At 48.0% G+C, this 16,866-nt stretch overlaps 1 protein-coding gene across 1 annotated transcript in view; it reads left to right on the top strand.

The window, feature by feature from the left end:
• Nucleotides 1–9,047, top strand: part of LOC140476712 (dynein regulatory complex protein 11-like) — a 248,546-nt gene extending 239,499 nt beyond the window's left edge. The window contains exon 15 of the mRNA XM_072569531.1: nucleotides 8,833–9,047. Coding sequence (XP_072425632.1) covers nucleotides 8,833–8,940 — 108 coding nt within the window. The 3' untranslated portion in view covers nucleotides 8,941–9,047. The remainder of the gene's footprint in view (nucleotides 1–8,832) is intronic.
• The last annotated feature ends 7,819 nt before the right edge of the window (nucleotides 9,048–16,866 follow it).

The following is a 16,866-nucleotide window of genomic DNA, read 5'->3' on the forward strand; positions in this document are numbered from 1 at the left end:
ATTTGACAATATTGTTGTGAAGGATTAATTTGACTGGGGCCATACACACCCCTTCCCTTTGCGACTGTATCAGTTCAGTTTTGCAAGTTAGTGTTTGTTGCTGTGAGTACTGTGTGACTGCTGTTGATGACTCTCTTTGTCTGTCTCTGAGCTTTTACACCATCATCCCATTAATCCCTCAGAGGATGCGCTCACTGTAGAGTAAATGAAGATCTCACCGAAGGATCTCAGCCTTGTCTAATCCTCTCTCTCAATTGCTTTCCAAGTTCATTCTCAGATCTGATCATCACTGTTTGATTCCAATAAGGATTCCTAATCAATCAGAGGCCCTTACCCATTGGCAGTGATCTCTGACAGTGTTTTCACGTGATGGTTGGATTTTTTAAGAATCAGATCTTTTGTTCTAATCAATATCAGGAAGGTAGAAGCTGTTTTGTATTTGAAATGTTTGCTCTGACAAGGGCTTTTAAAGGCAAGATAGCATTTTGTCTTTCCCTAGCTTCCTTAAAACCACAGTGAGAACCTGAAACCTGTGATTTAATTTTCTCTCAAACTCTAACTATTAGAATTCGAGCAGAAACAGCAGGGATCGGCTATTCGGCCCATCGAGTCTGCCCTGCTAGTCGATGAGACCATAGCTGATCTGATCATCTTCAATTCCATCTTCTTGTCTTTTCCCCATGATTCCCCTTTTCTGATTAAAAATCTACTCTCAGCCTTGAACATACTCAACAGCTCAGCCTTCTGTGGGAAAGCATTCCATGGATTCACTCCTGTCAGTGACACGGAATTCCACCTCATCCCTATCCTAACTGTGTGAGCCTTTACTGTGAGATTATGCCTTCTCACAGGGAAGCAACATCTCCTCACCTACCCTTCCAAATCCACCAGGAATCAGGCTGACCAGAGCCTTATACAGCCTCAGCAGGACATCCCTGCTCTTGTCTTATGACCCTCTTGAAACGAATGCTAACATTGCATTTACCTTCCTAACTGCCAACTGAATCTACACGCTGACCTTCAGAGAATCCTGAACCTGAACTCCCAAGTCACATTTTGCTTCAGATCTTTGAAGCCTTTCCCTGTTTAGAAAACAGGATGCAACACTGTTCTTCCAAACAAAGTGCATAACCTGGGTGGCACGGTGGGTGGCACGGTGGGTGGCACGGTGGGTGGCACGGTGGGTGACACGGTGGGTGACACAGTGGGTGACACGGTGGGTGACACGGTGGGTGGCACGGTGGGTGGCACAGTGGCACAGTGGTTAGCACTGCTGCCTCACAGCACCAGAGACCCAGGTTCAATTCCCACCTCAGGCGACTGACTGTGTGGAGTTTGCACGTTCTCCCCGTGTCTGCATAGGTTTCCTCCGGGTGCTCCAGTTTCTCCCACAGTCACAAAGATGTGCAGGTCAGGTGAATTGGCCATGGGAAATTGCCCGTAGTGTTAGGTAAGGGGTAAATGTAGGGGAATGAGTCTGGGTGGGTTGCGCTTCGGTGGGGCGGTGTGGACTTGTTGGGCCGAAGGGCCTGTTTCCCCACTGTAAGTAATCTATCTATCTAACCTCATGGTTTCCCACACTGTATTCCATCTGCTGCTTCTTTGCTCACTCTCCTGGTCTGTCCATGTCCTTCTGCAGCTTCCCCACTTCTACCTGTCCCTCCACCTGTCCCTCCACCTGTCCCTCCACCTGTCCCTCCACCTGTCCCTCCACCTGTCCCTCCACCTGTCCCTCCACCTGTCCCTCCACCTGTCCCTCTACCTGTCCCTCCACCTGTCCCTCCACCTGTCCCTCTACCTGTCCCTCCACCTGTCCCTCCACCTGTCCCTCCACCTGTCCCTCTACCTGTCCCTCCACCTGTCCCTCCACCTGTCCCTCTACCTGTCCCTCCACCTGTCCTGATGTCACCTGCAAACTTAGTAACAATGTTCCTCCGTCCAGGTTGTTCATGTGAATAGTAGTGGCCCCAACACTGACCCCCTGCAGACCTCCATTAGTCATTGGCTGCCATCCTGAAAAACAGCTAACCTATTTGCTGGACTACAAGTCCGGATCCCATCCCCCTGCTAAATTAGTTTAAATCCCCCCCGCCGAAGAGTGCTAGCAAACCTACCCCCCAGGATATTGGTGCCCTTCTGGTTCAGGTGCAACCCGTCCTGTTTATACAGGTCCCACCTTCCCCAGAATGCAGTCCAATTGTCCAAATATCTGAAGCCCTCCCTCCTACACCATCCTTGCAGCCGCGTGTTCAACTGCACTCTCTCCCTATTCTTTGCCTCTCTGTCACGTGGCACCGGCAACAACCCAGAGATGACGACTCTGTCTGTCCTAGCTTTTAGCTTCCAGCCTAACTCCCTGAGCTCCTGAATGACCTCTCCACCCCTCTTCCTACCTATGTCGTTGGTGCCAACGTGTACCACGACTTCTGGCTGCACACCCTCCCCCTTAAGGATTCTGAAGACACGGTCCGAGACGTCTCGGACCCTGGCACCTGGGAGGCAACAAACCATCCGAGAGTCTCGCCCATGTCCACAGACCGCCTGTCTCTCCCTCTAACTAGAGATTCTCCTATAACTAGCGCTCTCCTCCTCTCCCCCTTTCCCTTCTGGGCCTCAGAGCCGGACCTCGTGCCAGAGACCCGGTCACTGCAGCTTACCCCTGCTAGGCCGTCCCCCCCAACAGTATCCAAAGCGGTATACTTATTTTTGAGGGGAACGACCACAGGGGATCCCTGCACTGCCTGCTTCCTCCCCTTCCCACCTCTAACTGTTACCCAGCTCCCTCTGTTCTCTGGCGTAACTATGTCCCTGTAGCTTCTATCTATCCCCCTCTCAGCCTCTCGAATAATCCTCAGTCCATCCAACTCCAGCTCCAGTTCCCTAACGCGGTCTGTGAGGAGCTGGAGCTGACTGCACTTCCTGCAGGTGAAGTCGGCAGGAGCATCGGTGGGCACCGCTACCTCAAACATCCTGCAGGAGGAACATTCCACTGCCTGCGCTGCCATTACTCTACACTTAGTCTCCAAGAATTATAACAGATTTGTCAGGCATGACCTCCCTTGATGAAGCCAGCCTGACTCAGTGGTATTTGCCCGTACACTGCTAAGTACTCCACAATCTCATCCTTAACAGTGGAGTCTAAAATCTTACCAATGACCGAGGTCAGGCTAACTGGCCTATCGTTTCCGAGAGGCGAAACTTCAGTTATGAGGAGAAATTGGAAAGGAGAAGGATAAAAAGAAATAGAATTGAAGTTTTCAAAATCATGAGGATCTGGACAGAATAAATAAGGTGAAAAATATTCCAACTCACGAAAGGATCAAGAACAAGAAGGGACAGCTTTAAAGTAATTAGCAAAAAGGCAACAGTAATCTGAGAAAAGACCTTGTACACAGTGAGTGATTAGGGTGTGGAATGAACTGTCTGACAGTGTGGTTTCCAAAAGGAGGTTAGCTGATCACTTGAAGATGAAGCCTGTACAGGATTACAGTGAGATTATAACAGAATGACACTTTAAGTGAAATATTAATTTTGAGAGTCATCACAACCTGACGGGCTGAACAGTCTCTTTCTCTGCTCTGGCTTCCTCCCTTTTTTGATTGCACTCGGACTATTCACCACTTTGAAGGCTGCCCATTGCTTCCAAACATTGATTCCACTTTATCAGAAACCAATTCTTTCCCACCCTATGGAAGGTTTCCCTCCCCCCTCCCAATAAAATGTTTCCCCTCAATTGTTTCTTGACCTTTACCAGAGCCACATGTGGTACAATGATCACTGTTCCCGAAATGTTCCTCACCTGACGCTTGATCCCAACTCAATCTCCAGAACCAGATCCAGCAATCTCCCAATCCTTATTGGCCCAGACACATAAACTAATCCCCTCTTTGCCTGTTACTGTAGAATTATTCCGAATGGATGGAGATTGTGAAAACCCAGCATGATATGAATTCTCCATTTTTGGAGCCTGACTGTAACCTTCTGCTCCCAGTCTGTGGCTGTAATCCACCCCGTGATTAAAAGCAGAACCATCGTTCCTGAGCTTTAACCCAATAGATTCGGCCCTTGAGCCTCGTGGAATTCCTTGCCTTTCTAGCAATCTAATTAACTCCTTCATCAACACTACTTCCCACCCCCTAACCCCCAAACCTTTCTTTGCTTCCATATTATTCCCAAACACCATGGATCCAGGAATATTTAGCACTGATCCCTGTGCTGTCTTGAGCAGGATCTCTGTCCTTGCTATCCCGCCTGGCTGTCTGAAGCTGCAGTAGCCCAGAACTTTACTGATCACAGTCAGTGGATTCATGGGAATTGTATTTCTCCCAGTTCTCGAGTCTCCAACCAGTAGAAATAGTTGATTTTTACCGACTCTGCCTTTTCCTATTAATATAAAACATAGAATAGTACAGCACAGTCCAGGCCTATCGAACCATCGAACCAACCTAACCTACACACCCCTCAATTTACTGCCGTCCATGGGCTTGCCCAACAGTTGCTTAAATGTCCCTAATGTCTCTGACTCTACTCCCACCACTGGCAGTGCATCCACGCACCCATCACTCTCTGCAGAAGAACCTACCTCTGATATCGCCCCGAAATCTTCCTCCAATCACCTTAAAATTATGGCACCTTGTGACAGCCACTTCTGTTCTGAGGAAAGGTCTCTGGCTATCCACTCATTACCTCATACACTTCTATCAAGTCACCTCTCTTCTTTCTTCTCTCCAGTGTGTACAGCCCGAGCTCACTCAACCTCTCTTCATAAGACAAGCCCTTAATCCAGGGCTCTTGCCCGAAACATTCTGCTTCTCAGATGCTGTCTACCTTGCTGTGCTTTTCCAGCACCACACTCTCTGAAGACCTCCAATCCAGGCAGCATCCTGGTAAATCTCCTCTGAGTGCTCTCTAAAGCATCTACATCTTTCCTATGATGAGGTGACCAGAACTGGACACAATATTCCAAGTGTGGTCTAACCAGGATTTTATGGAGCTGCAGCAAAACCTCGCAGCTCTTAATCTCAATCCCCCTGTTAATGAAAACCAAAACACCATCTGCCTTCTTAACAATCCGATTGCCTTGAGTGGCAACTTTGAGGGATCGATATACATGGACCCCAAGGTCCCACTGTTCTTCCACACTGCCAAGAATCCTGTCTTTAACCCTGTGTTCAGCCTTCAAATTCAACCTTCCAAAATGAATCACTTTGCATTTATCCAGGTTGAACTCCATCTGCCACTTCTCAGCCCAGCTCTACATCTGGTCAATGTCTTGTTGTAGCCTGCAACAACCCTCAACACTGTCTACGACACCACCAACCTTTGTGTCATCGGCAAACTTACTAACCCATCCTTCCACTTCTTCACCCAAGTCATTATAAAAACTACAAAGAGCAGAAGCCCAAGAACAGGTCCCTATGGGACACCACTGGTCACCGACGTCCAGCGGAATACTTTACATCCACTACCACTCGCTGTCTTCTTTCGGCCAGCCAATTCTATATCCAGATAGGCAAATGTCCCTGTATCCCATACCTCCTTACTTTCTGAATGAGCCCACCCTGGGGAATCTTATCAAATGCCTTACTGAAATCCATGTACACCACATCCACAGTTCGACCATCGTTAATTTGTCTAGTCACATCCTCAAAGAACTCAATAAGGCTTGTGAGGCATGACCTGACACTCACAAAGCCATGCTGACTATCTTTAATCAAATTACATTTTTCCTAGTCATAAATCATATCTCTTGGAATCCTTTCCTATACCTTTCTTACCACAAATGGAAGACTGACTGGTCTGCAATTCCCAGGGATTTCCTTATTCCCTTTCTTGAACAGAGGAACAATATTTGCTTCCCTCCAATCAGCTGGTACTACTCTCATGAACAGCGAGGATGCAAAGATCTTCGCCAAGGGCGCAGCAATCTCATTTCTTGATTCCCATAGTAACCGTGGACCTATCTAGTTCAGCCCTGGAGACTTATCTATCTTGATGCTTTCCAGAATTTTCAGCTCATCTACTTTCTTAATATCAATCTGTTCAAGCCTATTAATGTGGTCCACGGTGTTCTCATTATCAACAAAGTCCCTCTCTCTCCTGAATACTGAAGCAAAAAACTAACTTAGGGCCTCCCTTACATCTTCAGACTCCAGGCACAAGTCCCATCCACTATCCTTGATCGGCCCTATGCTCTCTTTGTTATTCTTCATCTAAGTGTAGAACGCCTTTGGTCTTTCCCTAATCTTTCTCTCCAAGGCTTTCTCGTGCACCCTGAGCTCTTCTCAGTCCATTTTTGAGTTCTTTCCCAGCTACCCTGTAATCCTATAAAGCTGTGCCAGACTCTTGCTTCCTCAACCTTAAGTATGCTTCCTTCTTCCTCTTCAGGAGAAACTCCTCTGCTCTTGTTATCCAAGGCTCCTCCACCTTACCATTCCTTGCCTGTCTCAGTGGAACAAAGTTATCCAACGCTCACAAGTGCTCCTTAAATAGTCTCCACATTTCTGTCATGCATTTCCCATCGAACAACTGTTCCCAATTTATACTCCACAGTTCTGTATGTCTAATTACCTTCCCCCAATTAAATACCTTCCTATACAATTTGCTCTGATCCCTCTCCATGGCTATGGTAACGGTGAGGCAGTTGTAGCCACTGTTACCGAAATGCTCTCCCACAGAGAGATCTGACACCTGACCTGGTTCGTTCCCAAGCTCCAAATGCAAAATGGCCTCCCCCTATCCTGACGCCATCACTAGGCTGATGGGGAAAGATGGCCTAGTGGTATTATCATTGCACTGTTAATCCCAACACCCAGGTAATGTTCAGGGGACCTGGATTCGTATCCCACTATGGCAAATGGTGGAATCTGATGGGTTAGGGTTTAGAAACCTGGAAGTCTTGTTACAGCTGCACAGAATGCTGGGGAGGCCACACCTGGAACATTGTGCTCATTTTGGCTCTACTCCTGTCGACAATGATGACATGAAGGTCAAAGCCAAAGGCTCTGCAATCTCCTCCCTGGCTTCCCAGAGAATCTGAGGATAAATCTATTCTGGCCCAGGGGACTTAGCTATTTTCACACTTTACAGAATTGCTAACACCTCCACCTTGTGAACCTCAATCCCCTCTAGTCCAGTTGCCTGTATCTCAATAATCTGCTCGACCACATTGTCTTTTTCTAGAATGAATACTGATGAAAAATATTCATTTAGTGCTCCCTTATCTCCTCTGACTCCATGCACAATTTCCCACTGCTATCCTTTGATTGGCCCTAATCTTTCTCTAGTCATTCTTTTATTCCTGATATCCCTATAGAAAGCTTTAGGGTTTTCCTTGATCCTATCTGCCAAAGACTTCTCATGTCTCCTCCTGGCACTTAGACCTCTCTTTAGGTCTTTCCTGTCTCCCTTATAACTCTCAAGCTCCCTAACGGAGCCTTCACCCCTCATCCTAACATGAGCCTTCTTCTTCCTCTTGACAAGAGCTTCAACTTCTTTAGTAAACCATGGCTCCCTCCCTCGACAATTACCTCCCTGCCTGATAGGTAGATACTTACCAAGGACCCGCGGTAGCTGTTCCTTGTATAAGCTCCACATTTCAAGTGTGTCCATCCTCTGCAGTTCCTTCCCCATCCTATGCATCAAAAATCTTGCCAAATTGCATCATTATTGCCTTTCCCCCAGCTATAACCTTTGCCCTGCGGTATATACCTATCCCTTTCCATCGCTAAAGTAAACATTGCCAAATTGTGGTCACTATCACCAAAGTGCACACCTACCTCCAAATCTGACACCTGGCCAGGTTCACCAGGACCAAATCCAATGTGGCCTCACCTCTTGTTGGCCTGTCTCCATACTGTGTCAGCAAACCATCCTGCACACATTAGACAAAAACTGACCCATTGAAAGTACTTGAACTGTCGTATTCCCAGTCAATATTGGGGAAGTTAAAGTCCCCCATGACAACTACCCTGTCTCCCTCACTCCTGTCCAGAATCACCTTTGCTATCCTTTCCTTTACATCTCTGGAACTATTCAGAGGCCTATGGAAAACTCCCAACAGGGTAACCTCTCCTTTCCTGTTTCTGATCTCAGCCCAAACTACCTCAGTGGATCAGTCCTCAAACATCCTTTCTGCCACCATAATACTGTCCTTGACTAACAATGCCACACCTCCCATTCTTTTACCATCCCCTCTGTTCTTACTGAAACATCTAAACCCCATAACCTGCAACAACCATTCCTGTCTCTGCTCTATCCATGTCTCCGAAATGGCCATAACATCGAAGCCCCAGGTACCAACCCGTGCTGCAACCCACCTTATTCCAGATGGTCCTGGTGCTGAAGTAGACACACTTCAAACCAACTTCCTGATTGCCAGTGAACTCTTGCGACCTTGAACCCTTATTTCTGACCTCACTACTCTCAGCCTCCCGTATACTGGAACCATAATTTGAGTTCCCACCCCCCTGCTGAGTTAGTTTAAACCCTCCTGAAGAGCACTAACAAATGACCCCCCCAGGATATTGGTCCCCCTCTGGTTCAGGTGAAGACCATCCTGTTTGTAGAGGTCCCCCCTACCCCAGAATGAGCCCCAATTATCCAGGAATCTCTCTCTTCCTCTTTCTCTCTCCATATCCCCTGAACTCTCTCCCCCTCTCGCTCTTGTTTTCTGTCATACCCATTCTCTGTCCCTTCCCTACTCTCTCTCTCCCCCCTTACTTTTTCTCTCTCCCTACCCCCAACTCTCTCGCTCTCTCTCTCTCCCTCTTTCTCCCTCCATCCCCTCTCTCTGCCCATCATTAATTCTCTCTCTCTCTGTTGCTGTCTCAGAATTGGACGTCCAAGACACCGCTGGCAAGGAAAGCTCTGAAGGCCAAGAGGGAAAAGGAGGCTCTCGAAGCTGCAGCTCAGGAAGCAGCCAATAAGAAGAAGCGATGATGGGCCCAGGCCTTCGAGACGTTGCTCATCCCTGTGGGAATCTGAGTCTCCCACCAAACACTGGAATGTTCCAGAACAATTCCACTGAAGATTCAGAAATAAAGCATTTGAAGAATATTTCGATCCAGTAGATTTGCCTTCCCAGCTTCATCGCAGTCTCAATTCCACACTGCAGCATCACTCAGACTCTGGTCCCTCAGTCTGTGGGGGAGTTGGGATCCTGGCTGCAGACTGAAGGGTTTGTTCTCAGTTGGAGTCAGTGTCTGACCTAGTTCCAGTTGTTTTGAGTCTAGTCTCTGAGCCTGGGGTTGATCGATAGTGGGACAGTGAGGATGATGGTGGGAACGTTTCTCTCTCGGTCTCAGCCCTTGGGCTGTGGTATTGACAGCGTGTCCTCACTATGGACCCATCATTATCTTCCTGAAGATAGAGGATATTCTCCACATTTTTATCAGAACAGGGTGTTGTCCTGGTAACGAGTGTTCAGAAAAGGGCACGAGTTTACCTACATTCATCAACTAAGGGTGTTTAATCTGGAGACAGAATGGAGTCAGTGGGCTCCCTGAGAAGTTGGCATTACAGTGACAGGGCCTGATCTGAGCAAGAGGCAGAGTGTGGGGGAGGGGGCGGGGGATGGTGGACAGTGAGAGCTTTGAATGAACGAGGAGGAAGTGAGGACAGCAGATGCTGGAGATCAGAGTCGAGAGTGTAGTGCTGGAAAAGCACAGCAGGTCAGGCAGCATCCGAGGAGCAGGAGGATCAAAAACCCCTCATCAGGAATGAGGCTTGTGGGCTGGGGGAGCTGAGCAATTAATGGGAGAGGGGTGGGGCTGGGGGAAAGGGAGATGGGAATGAGATAGGTAGATGAAGGTAGGGGAGAAGGTGATAGGTCGGAGGGGAGGTTGGGCGGATAGAGAGGGAGGAAGACGGACAAGTCAACAGAGCAGTGCTGAGTTGGACACTTGGGACAAGGATAAGATGGGGGGATGGGAAATGAGGAAACTGGTGAAATCCCACATTGATGCCCTGGGGTTGAAGTGTTCCGAGGCGGAAGATGAGGCGTTCTTCCTCCAGGCGTCTGGTGGTGAGGGAGCGGCGGTGAAGGAGGCCCAGGGCCTCCATGTCCTCGGCAAAGTGGGAGGGGGAGTTGAAATGTTGGGCCACAGGGCGGTGTGGTTGATTGGTGCGGGTGTCCCGGAGATGTTCCCTAAAGCACTCTGCTAAGAGGCGCCCAGTCTCCCCAATGTAGAGGAGACCGCATCGGGAGCAACGGATACAATAAATGATATTAGTGGATGTGGATGTGCAGGTAAAACTTTGATGGATGTGGAAGGCTCCTTTAGGGCCTTGGATAGAGGTGAGGGAGGAGGTGTGGGCACAGGTTTTACAGTTCCTGCGGTGGCAGGGGAAAGTGCCAGGATTGGAGGGTGGGTTGTTTGGGGGCGTGGACCTGACCAGGTAGTCACGGAGGGAACGGTCTTTGTGGAAATGGGTGGAGAGGGAAATATATCCCTGGTGGTGGGATCCGTTTGGAGATGACGGAAATGGTGGAGCATGATACGAAGTGAGGACCAGGGGGTTCTGTCCTTGTCGTGATTGGAGGAATAGGGGTTTGAGGGCAGAAGCGCGGGAAGTGGAGGAAATGGACTGTAGGGCATCATCGAGCATGTGGGAGGAGAAATTGTGGTCTTTGAAGAAGGAGATAATTTGGTGTATCCTGTGGTGAAATTGGTCCTCCTGGGAGTAGATGCAGTGGAGGCAGAGGAATTGGGAAGAAGGGATGGTGTTTTTTACAGGAGGTAGGATGGGAGGAGGTGTAATCCAAGTAGCTGTGGGAGTCGGTGGGTTTGTAGAAGATGTCTGTGTTGAGTCAGTCATCGTTGATAGAGATGGAGAGGTCCAGGAAAGGGAGGGAGGTGTCAGAGATGGTCCAGGTGAATTTGAGGTTGGGGTGGAATGTGTTGGTGAAGTTGATGAACTGCTCAACCTCCTTGTGGGAGCACAAAGTAATACCGATACAGTCAGCGATGTAGCGGAGAGCTTTAGAACATAGAACATTCCAGTGCAGTACAGGCCCTTCGGCCCTCGACGTTGTGCCAACCTGTGGAACCAATCCGAAGTCCATCTAACCTACACTATTCCATTCTCATCCATATGTCAATCCAATGACCATTTAAATGCCCTTAAAATTGGCGAGTCTATTACTGTTGCAGGCAGTGCGTTCCACGGCCCGACTACTCTCTGAGTAAAGAAACTCTCTCTGACATCTGTCCTATATCTATCACCCCTCAGTTTAAAGCTGTGTCCCCCCCATGCTAAACATCACCATACTTGGAAAAAGGCTCTCCCTGCCCACCCTGTCTAACCCTCTGATTATCTTATATGTCTCTATAAAGTCACCTCTCAACCTTCTTCTCTCTAACGAAAACAGCCTCAAGTCCCTCAGCCTTTCCTCATAAGACCTTCCTTCCAGACCAGGCAACATCCTGGTAAATCTCCTCTGTGCCCTTTCCAAAGCTTCCACATCCTTCCTATAATGCAGTGACCAGAACTGTACACAATACACCAAATGTAGCCATATCACACTTTTGTACAGCTGCAGCATGATCTCATGGCTCTGAAACTCAATCCCTTTACCAATAAAAGCTAACACACCATCTTCCTAATAATCCTATCAATTTGGGTGGCAACTTTCAGGGAGCTGTGTACCTGGACACTGAGATCTCTCTGCTCATCTACACTACCAAGGATCTTATCATTATTCCTGTTACTCCTTCCAAAGTGAATCACCTCACATGTTTCCGCATTAACTCCATTTGCCACCTCTCAGCCCAGCTCTACAGCTTATCTATGTCTCTCTGTAACCTACAACATCCTTCATCACTATCCACAACTCCACTGACCTTAGTGTCATCCACAAATTTACTTTCCCATCCTTCTACGCCCTCATCTAGATCATGTATAAAAATGACAAACAGCAGTGACCCCAAAACAGATCCCTGTGGTACCCCACTAGTAACTGAACTCCAGGATGAATATTTCCCATCAACCACCACCCTCTGTCTTCTTTCAGCTAGCCAATTTCTGATCCCCTCAATTCCATGCGTCCATATTTTGTGCAATAGCCTACCATGTGGAACCTTATCAAACACCTTACTAAAATCCATATACATCACATCAACTGCTTTACCCTCATCCACCTGTTTGGTCACCTTCTCGAAGAACTCAATAAGATTCGTGAGGCACGACCTACCCTTCACAAAACCGTGCTGACTATCCCTAATCAACTTATTCCTTTCTAGATGATTATAAATCCTCTTTCTTATAACCTTTTCCAACACTTTACCAACAACTGAAGTAAGGCTCACTGGTCTATAATTACCTGGGGTGTCTCTACTCCCCTTCTTGAACAGGGGAACCACATTTGCTATCCTCCGGTCTTCTGGCACAATTCCTGTAGGCAATGACGATTTAAAGATCAATGTCAAAGGCTCGGCAATCTCCTCCCTGCCTTCCCAGAGGATCCTAGGATAAATCCCATCCGGCTCAGGGGACTTATCTATTTTTTACACTTTTCAGAATTACCAACACCACCTCCTTATGCACCTCAATCCCACCCAGTCTAGTAGCCAGTATCTCAGTAATCTCCTTGACCACATTGTCTTTTTCTAGTGTGAATACTGATGAAAAGGATTCATATAGAGATTCCCCTATCTCCTCTGACTGCACACACAACATCCCTCTACTATCCTTGATTGGCCCTAATCTTACTCTCGTCATTCTTTTATTCCTGATATCCCTATAAAAAGCCTTAGGGTTTACCCTGATCCTATCCGCCAACAACTTCTCATGTCCCCTCCTGGCTCGTCTTAGCTCTCTCTTTAGGTCTTTCCTGGTTAACCTGTAACCCTCAAGCGCCCTAACTGAGCCTTCACCCCTCACCCTCACATGTGCCTTCTTCTTCCCCTTGACAAGAGATTCGACTTCTTTAGTAAACCATGGCTCCCTCGCTCGACCACTTCCTCCCTGCCTGACAGGTACATACTTATCAAGGACACACAGTAGCTGTTCCTTGAATAAGCTCCACATTTCAATTGTGCCCATCCCCTGCAGTTTCCTTCCCCATCCTATGCATCCTAAATCTTACCTAATCACATCATAATTGCCTTTCCCCCAGCTATAACCTTTGCCCTGCGGTATATACCTGTCCCTTTCCATCGCTAAAGTAAACATTGCCAAATTGTGGTCACTATCACCAAAGTGCTCACCTACCTCCAAATAGAACATAGAACATAGAACATAGAACAATACAGCACAGAACAGGCCCTTCGGCCCACGATGTTGTGCCGAACTTCTAACCTAGATTAAGCACCCATCCATGTACCTATCCAAATGCCGCTTAAAGGTCGCCAATGATTCTGACTCTACCACTCCCACGGGCAGCGCATTCCATGCCCCCACCACTCTCTGGGTAAAGAACCCACCCCTGACATCTCCCCTATACCTTCCACCCTTCACCTTAAATTTATGCCCCCTTGTAAAACTCTGTTGTACCCGGGGAAAAAGTTTCTGACTGTCTACTCTATCTATTCCCCCGATCATCTTATAAACCTCTATCAAGTCACCCCTCATCCTTCGCCATTCCAATGAGAAAAGGCCGAGAACTCTCAACCTATCCTCGTCCGACCTACTCTCCATTCCAGGCAACATCCTGGTAAATCTTCTCTGCACCCTCTCCAAAGCTTCCACATCTTTCCTAAAGTGAGGCGACCAGAACTGCACACAGTACTCCAACTGTGGCCTAACCAAAGTCCTGGACAGCTGCAACATCACTTCACGACTCTTGAATTCAATCCCTCTGCTAATGAACGATAATACTCCATAGGCCTTCTTACAAACTCTATCCACCTGAGTGGCAACCTTCAAAGATCTATATACATAGACCCCAAGATCCCTCTGTTCCTCCACCTGACTAAGAACCCTACCATTAACCCTGTATTCCGCATTCTTATTTGTCCTTCCAAAATGGACAACCTCACACTTGGCAGGGTTGAACTCCATCTGCCACTCCTCAGCCCAGCTCTGCATCATATCTAAGTCCCTCTGCAGCCGACAACAGCCCTCCTCACTGTCCACAACTCCACCAATCTTCGTATCATCTGCAAATTTACTGACCCACCCTTCGACTCCCTCATCCAAGTCATTAATAAAAATTACAAACAGCAGAGGACCCAGAACTGAACCCTGCGGAACTCCACTTGTAACTGGGCTCCAGGCTGAATATTTACCATCTACCACCACTCTCTGCCTTCGACCGGTTAGCCAGTTTTCTATCCAATTGGCCACATTTCCCTCTATCCCATGCCTCCTGACTTTCCGCATAAGCCTACCATGGGGAATCTTATCAAATGCCTTACTAAAATCCATGTACACTACATCCACTGCTCTACCCTCATCCACATGCTTGGTCACCTCCTCGAAGAATTCAATAAGACTTGTAAGGCAAGACCTACCCTTCACAAATCCGTGCTGGCTGTCCCTAATCAAGCAGTGTCTTTCCAGATACTTATAAATCCTATCCCTCAGTACCCTTTCCATTACTTTGCCTACCACAGAAGTAAGACTAACTGGCCTGTAATTCCCGGGGTTATCCCTATTCCCTTTTTTGAACAGGGGCACAACATTCGCTACTCTCCAGTCCCCTGGTACCACCCCCGTTGACAGTGAAGACGAGAAGATCATTGCCAACGGTACTGCAATTTCCTCTCTTGCTTCCCACATAATCCTAGGATATATCCCGTCAGGCCCGGGGGACTTGTCTATCCTCAAGTTGTTCAAAATGTCCAACACATCTTCCTTCCTAACAAGTATCTCTTCTAGCTTATCAGTCCGTTTCACACTCTCCTCTTCAACAATACGGTCCCTCTCGTTCGTAAATACTGAAGAGAAGTACTTGTTCAAGACCTCTCCTATCTCTTCCGACTCAATACACAGTCTCCCACCACTGTCCTTGATCGGACCTACCCTCGTTCTCGTCATAAATCTGACACCTGGCCGGGTTCATTCCCCAATTTCAAATCTAATGTGGCCTCGCCCCTTGTTGGTCTGTTTACATTCTGTGTCAGCAAACATCCTGCACACGCTGGACAAAAACTGACCCATTTAAAGTACTTGAACTGTCGTATTCCCAGTCAATATTGGGGAAGTTAAACTACCCTGTCTTCCTCACCCCTGTCCAGAATCATCTTTGCTATCCTTCCCTCTACATCTCTGGAACTATTCGGAGGCCTATAGAAAACTCCCAACAGGGTAACCTCTCCTTTCCTGTTTCTAACTTCAGCCCATACTACCTCAGTTAATGAGTCCCCAAACATCCTTTCTGCAACTGTAACACTGTCCTTGACCAACAATGCCACACCTCCCCCTCTTTTACCATCTTCTCTGTTCTTACTGAAACATCTAAATCCTGAAACCTGCAACAACCATTCCTGTCCCTGCTTTAACCATGTCTCTGAAATGGCCACAACATCGAAATCCCAGGTACTAACCCATGCTGCAAGTTCACCCACCTTATTCCGTATGCTCCTGGCGTTGAAGTAGACACACTTCAAACCAACGTCTTGCTTGCTTCTTCCTCCCCCTGAATATACTCGAACTACAATTCAGTTTCCCACCCCCCTAATGAATTAGTTTAAACCCACACAAAGAGCATTAGCAAATTTCCCCCCCAGGATATTGGTACCCCTCTGGTTCAGATGAAGACCATTCTGCTTGTAGAGGTCCCACCTACCCCAGAAAGAGCTCCAATTATCCAAGAATCCAAAACCCTCCCTCCTGCACCATCCCTGTAGCCACGTGTTCAACTCCTCTCTCTCCCTATTCCTCACCTCACTAACACGTGGCACGGGCAACAAACCAGAGACAACAACTCTGTTCATCCTAGCACTAAGCTTCCATCCTAGCTCCCTGCCTTAAATTCCCATCTCTCTTCCAACCTATGTCGTTGGTGCCAATGTGGACCATGACCTGGGGCTGCTCCCCCTTCCCCCGAAGGATCCCAAAAACACGATCAGAGACATCACGAACCCTGGCACCTGGGAGGCAACACACCAACCATGAGTCTCTCTCGTCCCCACAGAACCTCCTCTCTGTCCCCCTAACTGTGGAGTCCCCAATGACTACTGCTCTGCTCCTCTTCCCCCGTCCCTTCTGAGCAGCAGGGACAGACTCTGTACCAGAGCCCTGTGCCCCACTGCTTTCCCCTGGTAAGTCGTCCCCCCAACATTATCCAAAATGGTTTGTTGAGGGGAATGGCCACAGGGGATCCCTGCACTGTCTGCCAGTTCCCTTTCCATCCCCTCACTGTAAACCCTCTGCCTTTCTGTTGTACCTGAAATGTAACTACCTCCCTGTAAAGCCTCTCAATAACCCCCTTCGTCTCCCAAATGATCCGAAGTTCATCCAGTTCCATTTCCCTTACTGCACTTTTCAAGGAGCTGGAGTTGGGTGCACTTGTGGTGACCCTTACCTCCCACATTCTGCAGGAGGAACATTCAACTGCCCTCACCTCCAGTCCCTTTATTCTAAATTCCCAACGAGACTCCTGAAAAACTCAAAAATAAAGAAACCGGTCACCTTGCCAACTGGCACACAGAAGGTTTTTTTTGGTTCGAGGAGGAGGATGGGTGGGAGACACTACCTGAGGAGCTTTGACGCCTGGCTCTCAGTAAGCGAGCTCAGGGCGGTGGGGTTGGGTGGAGGGTAGCACGGTCTGTCCGAGTCACTGATGTTACACTGAGCTATGAGGTGGTGGTGATGGGAACGTGACAACGTCCACAGAAGTGGAGGAACGTTCTGGGTAACACGGAGATCAGGATCTGAAGACCAAAACTGGGGCTGAGGAAAGAGAAACTGAATGAAGATGAA

The sequence above is a fragment of the Chiloscyllium punctatum genome, chromosome 5 (assembly GCF_047496795.1).
Source record: "Chiloscyllium punctatum isolate Juve2018m chromosome 5, sChiPun1.3, whole genome shotgun sequence".
Classification (NCBI taxonomy): Eukaryota; Metazoa; Chordata; class Chondrichthyes; order Orectolobiformes; family Hemiscylliidae; genus Chiloscyllium; species Chiloscyllium punctatum.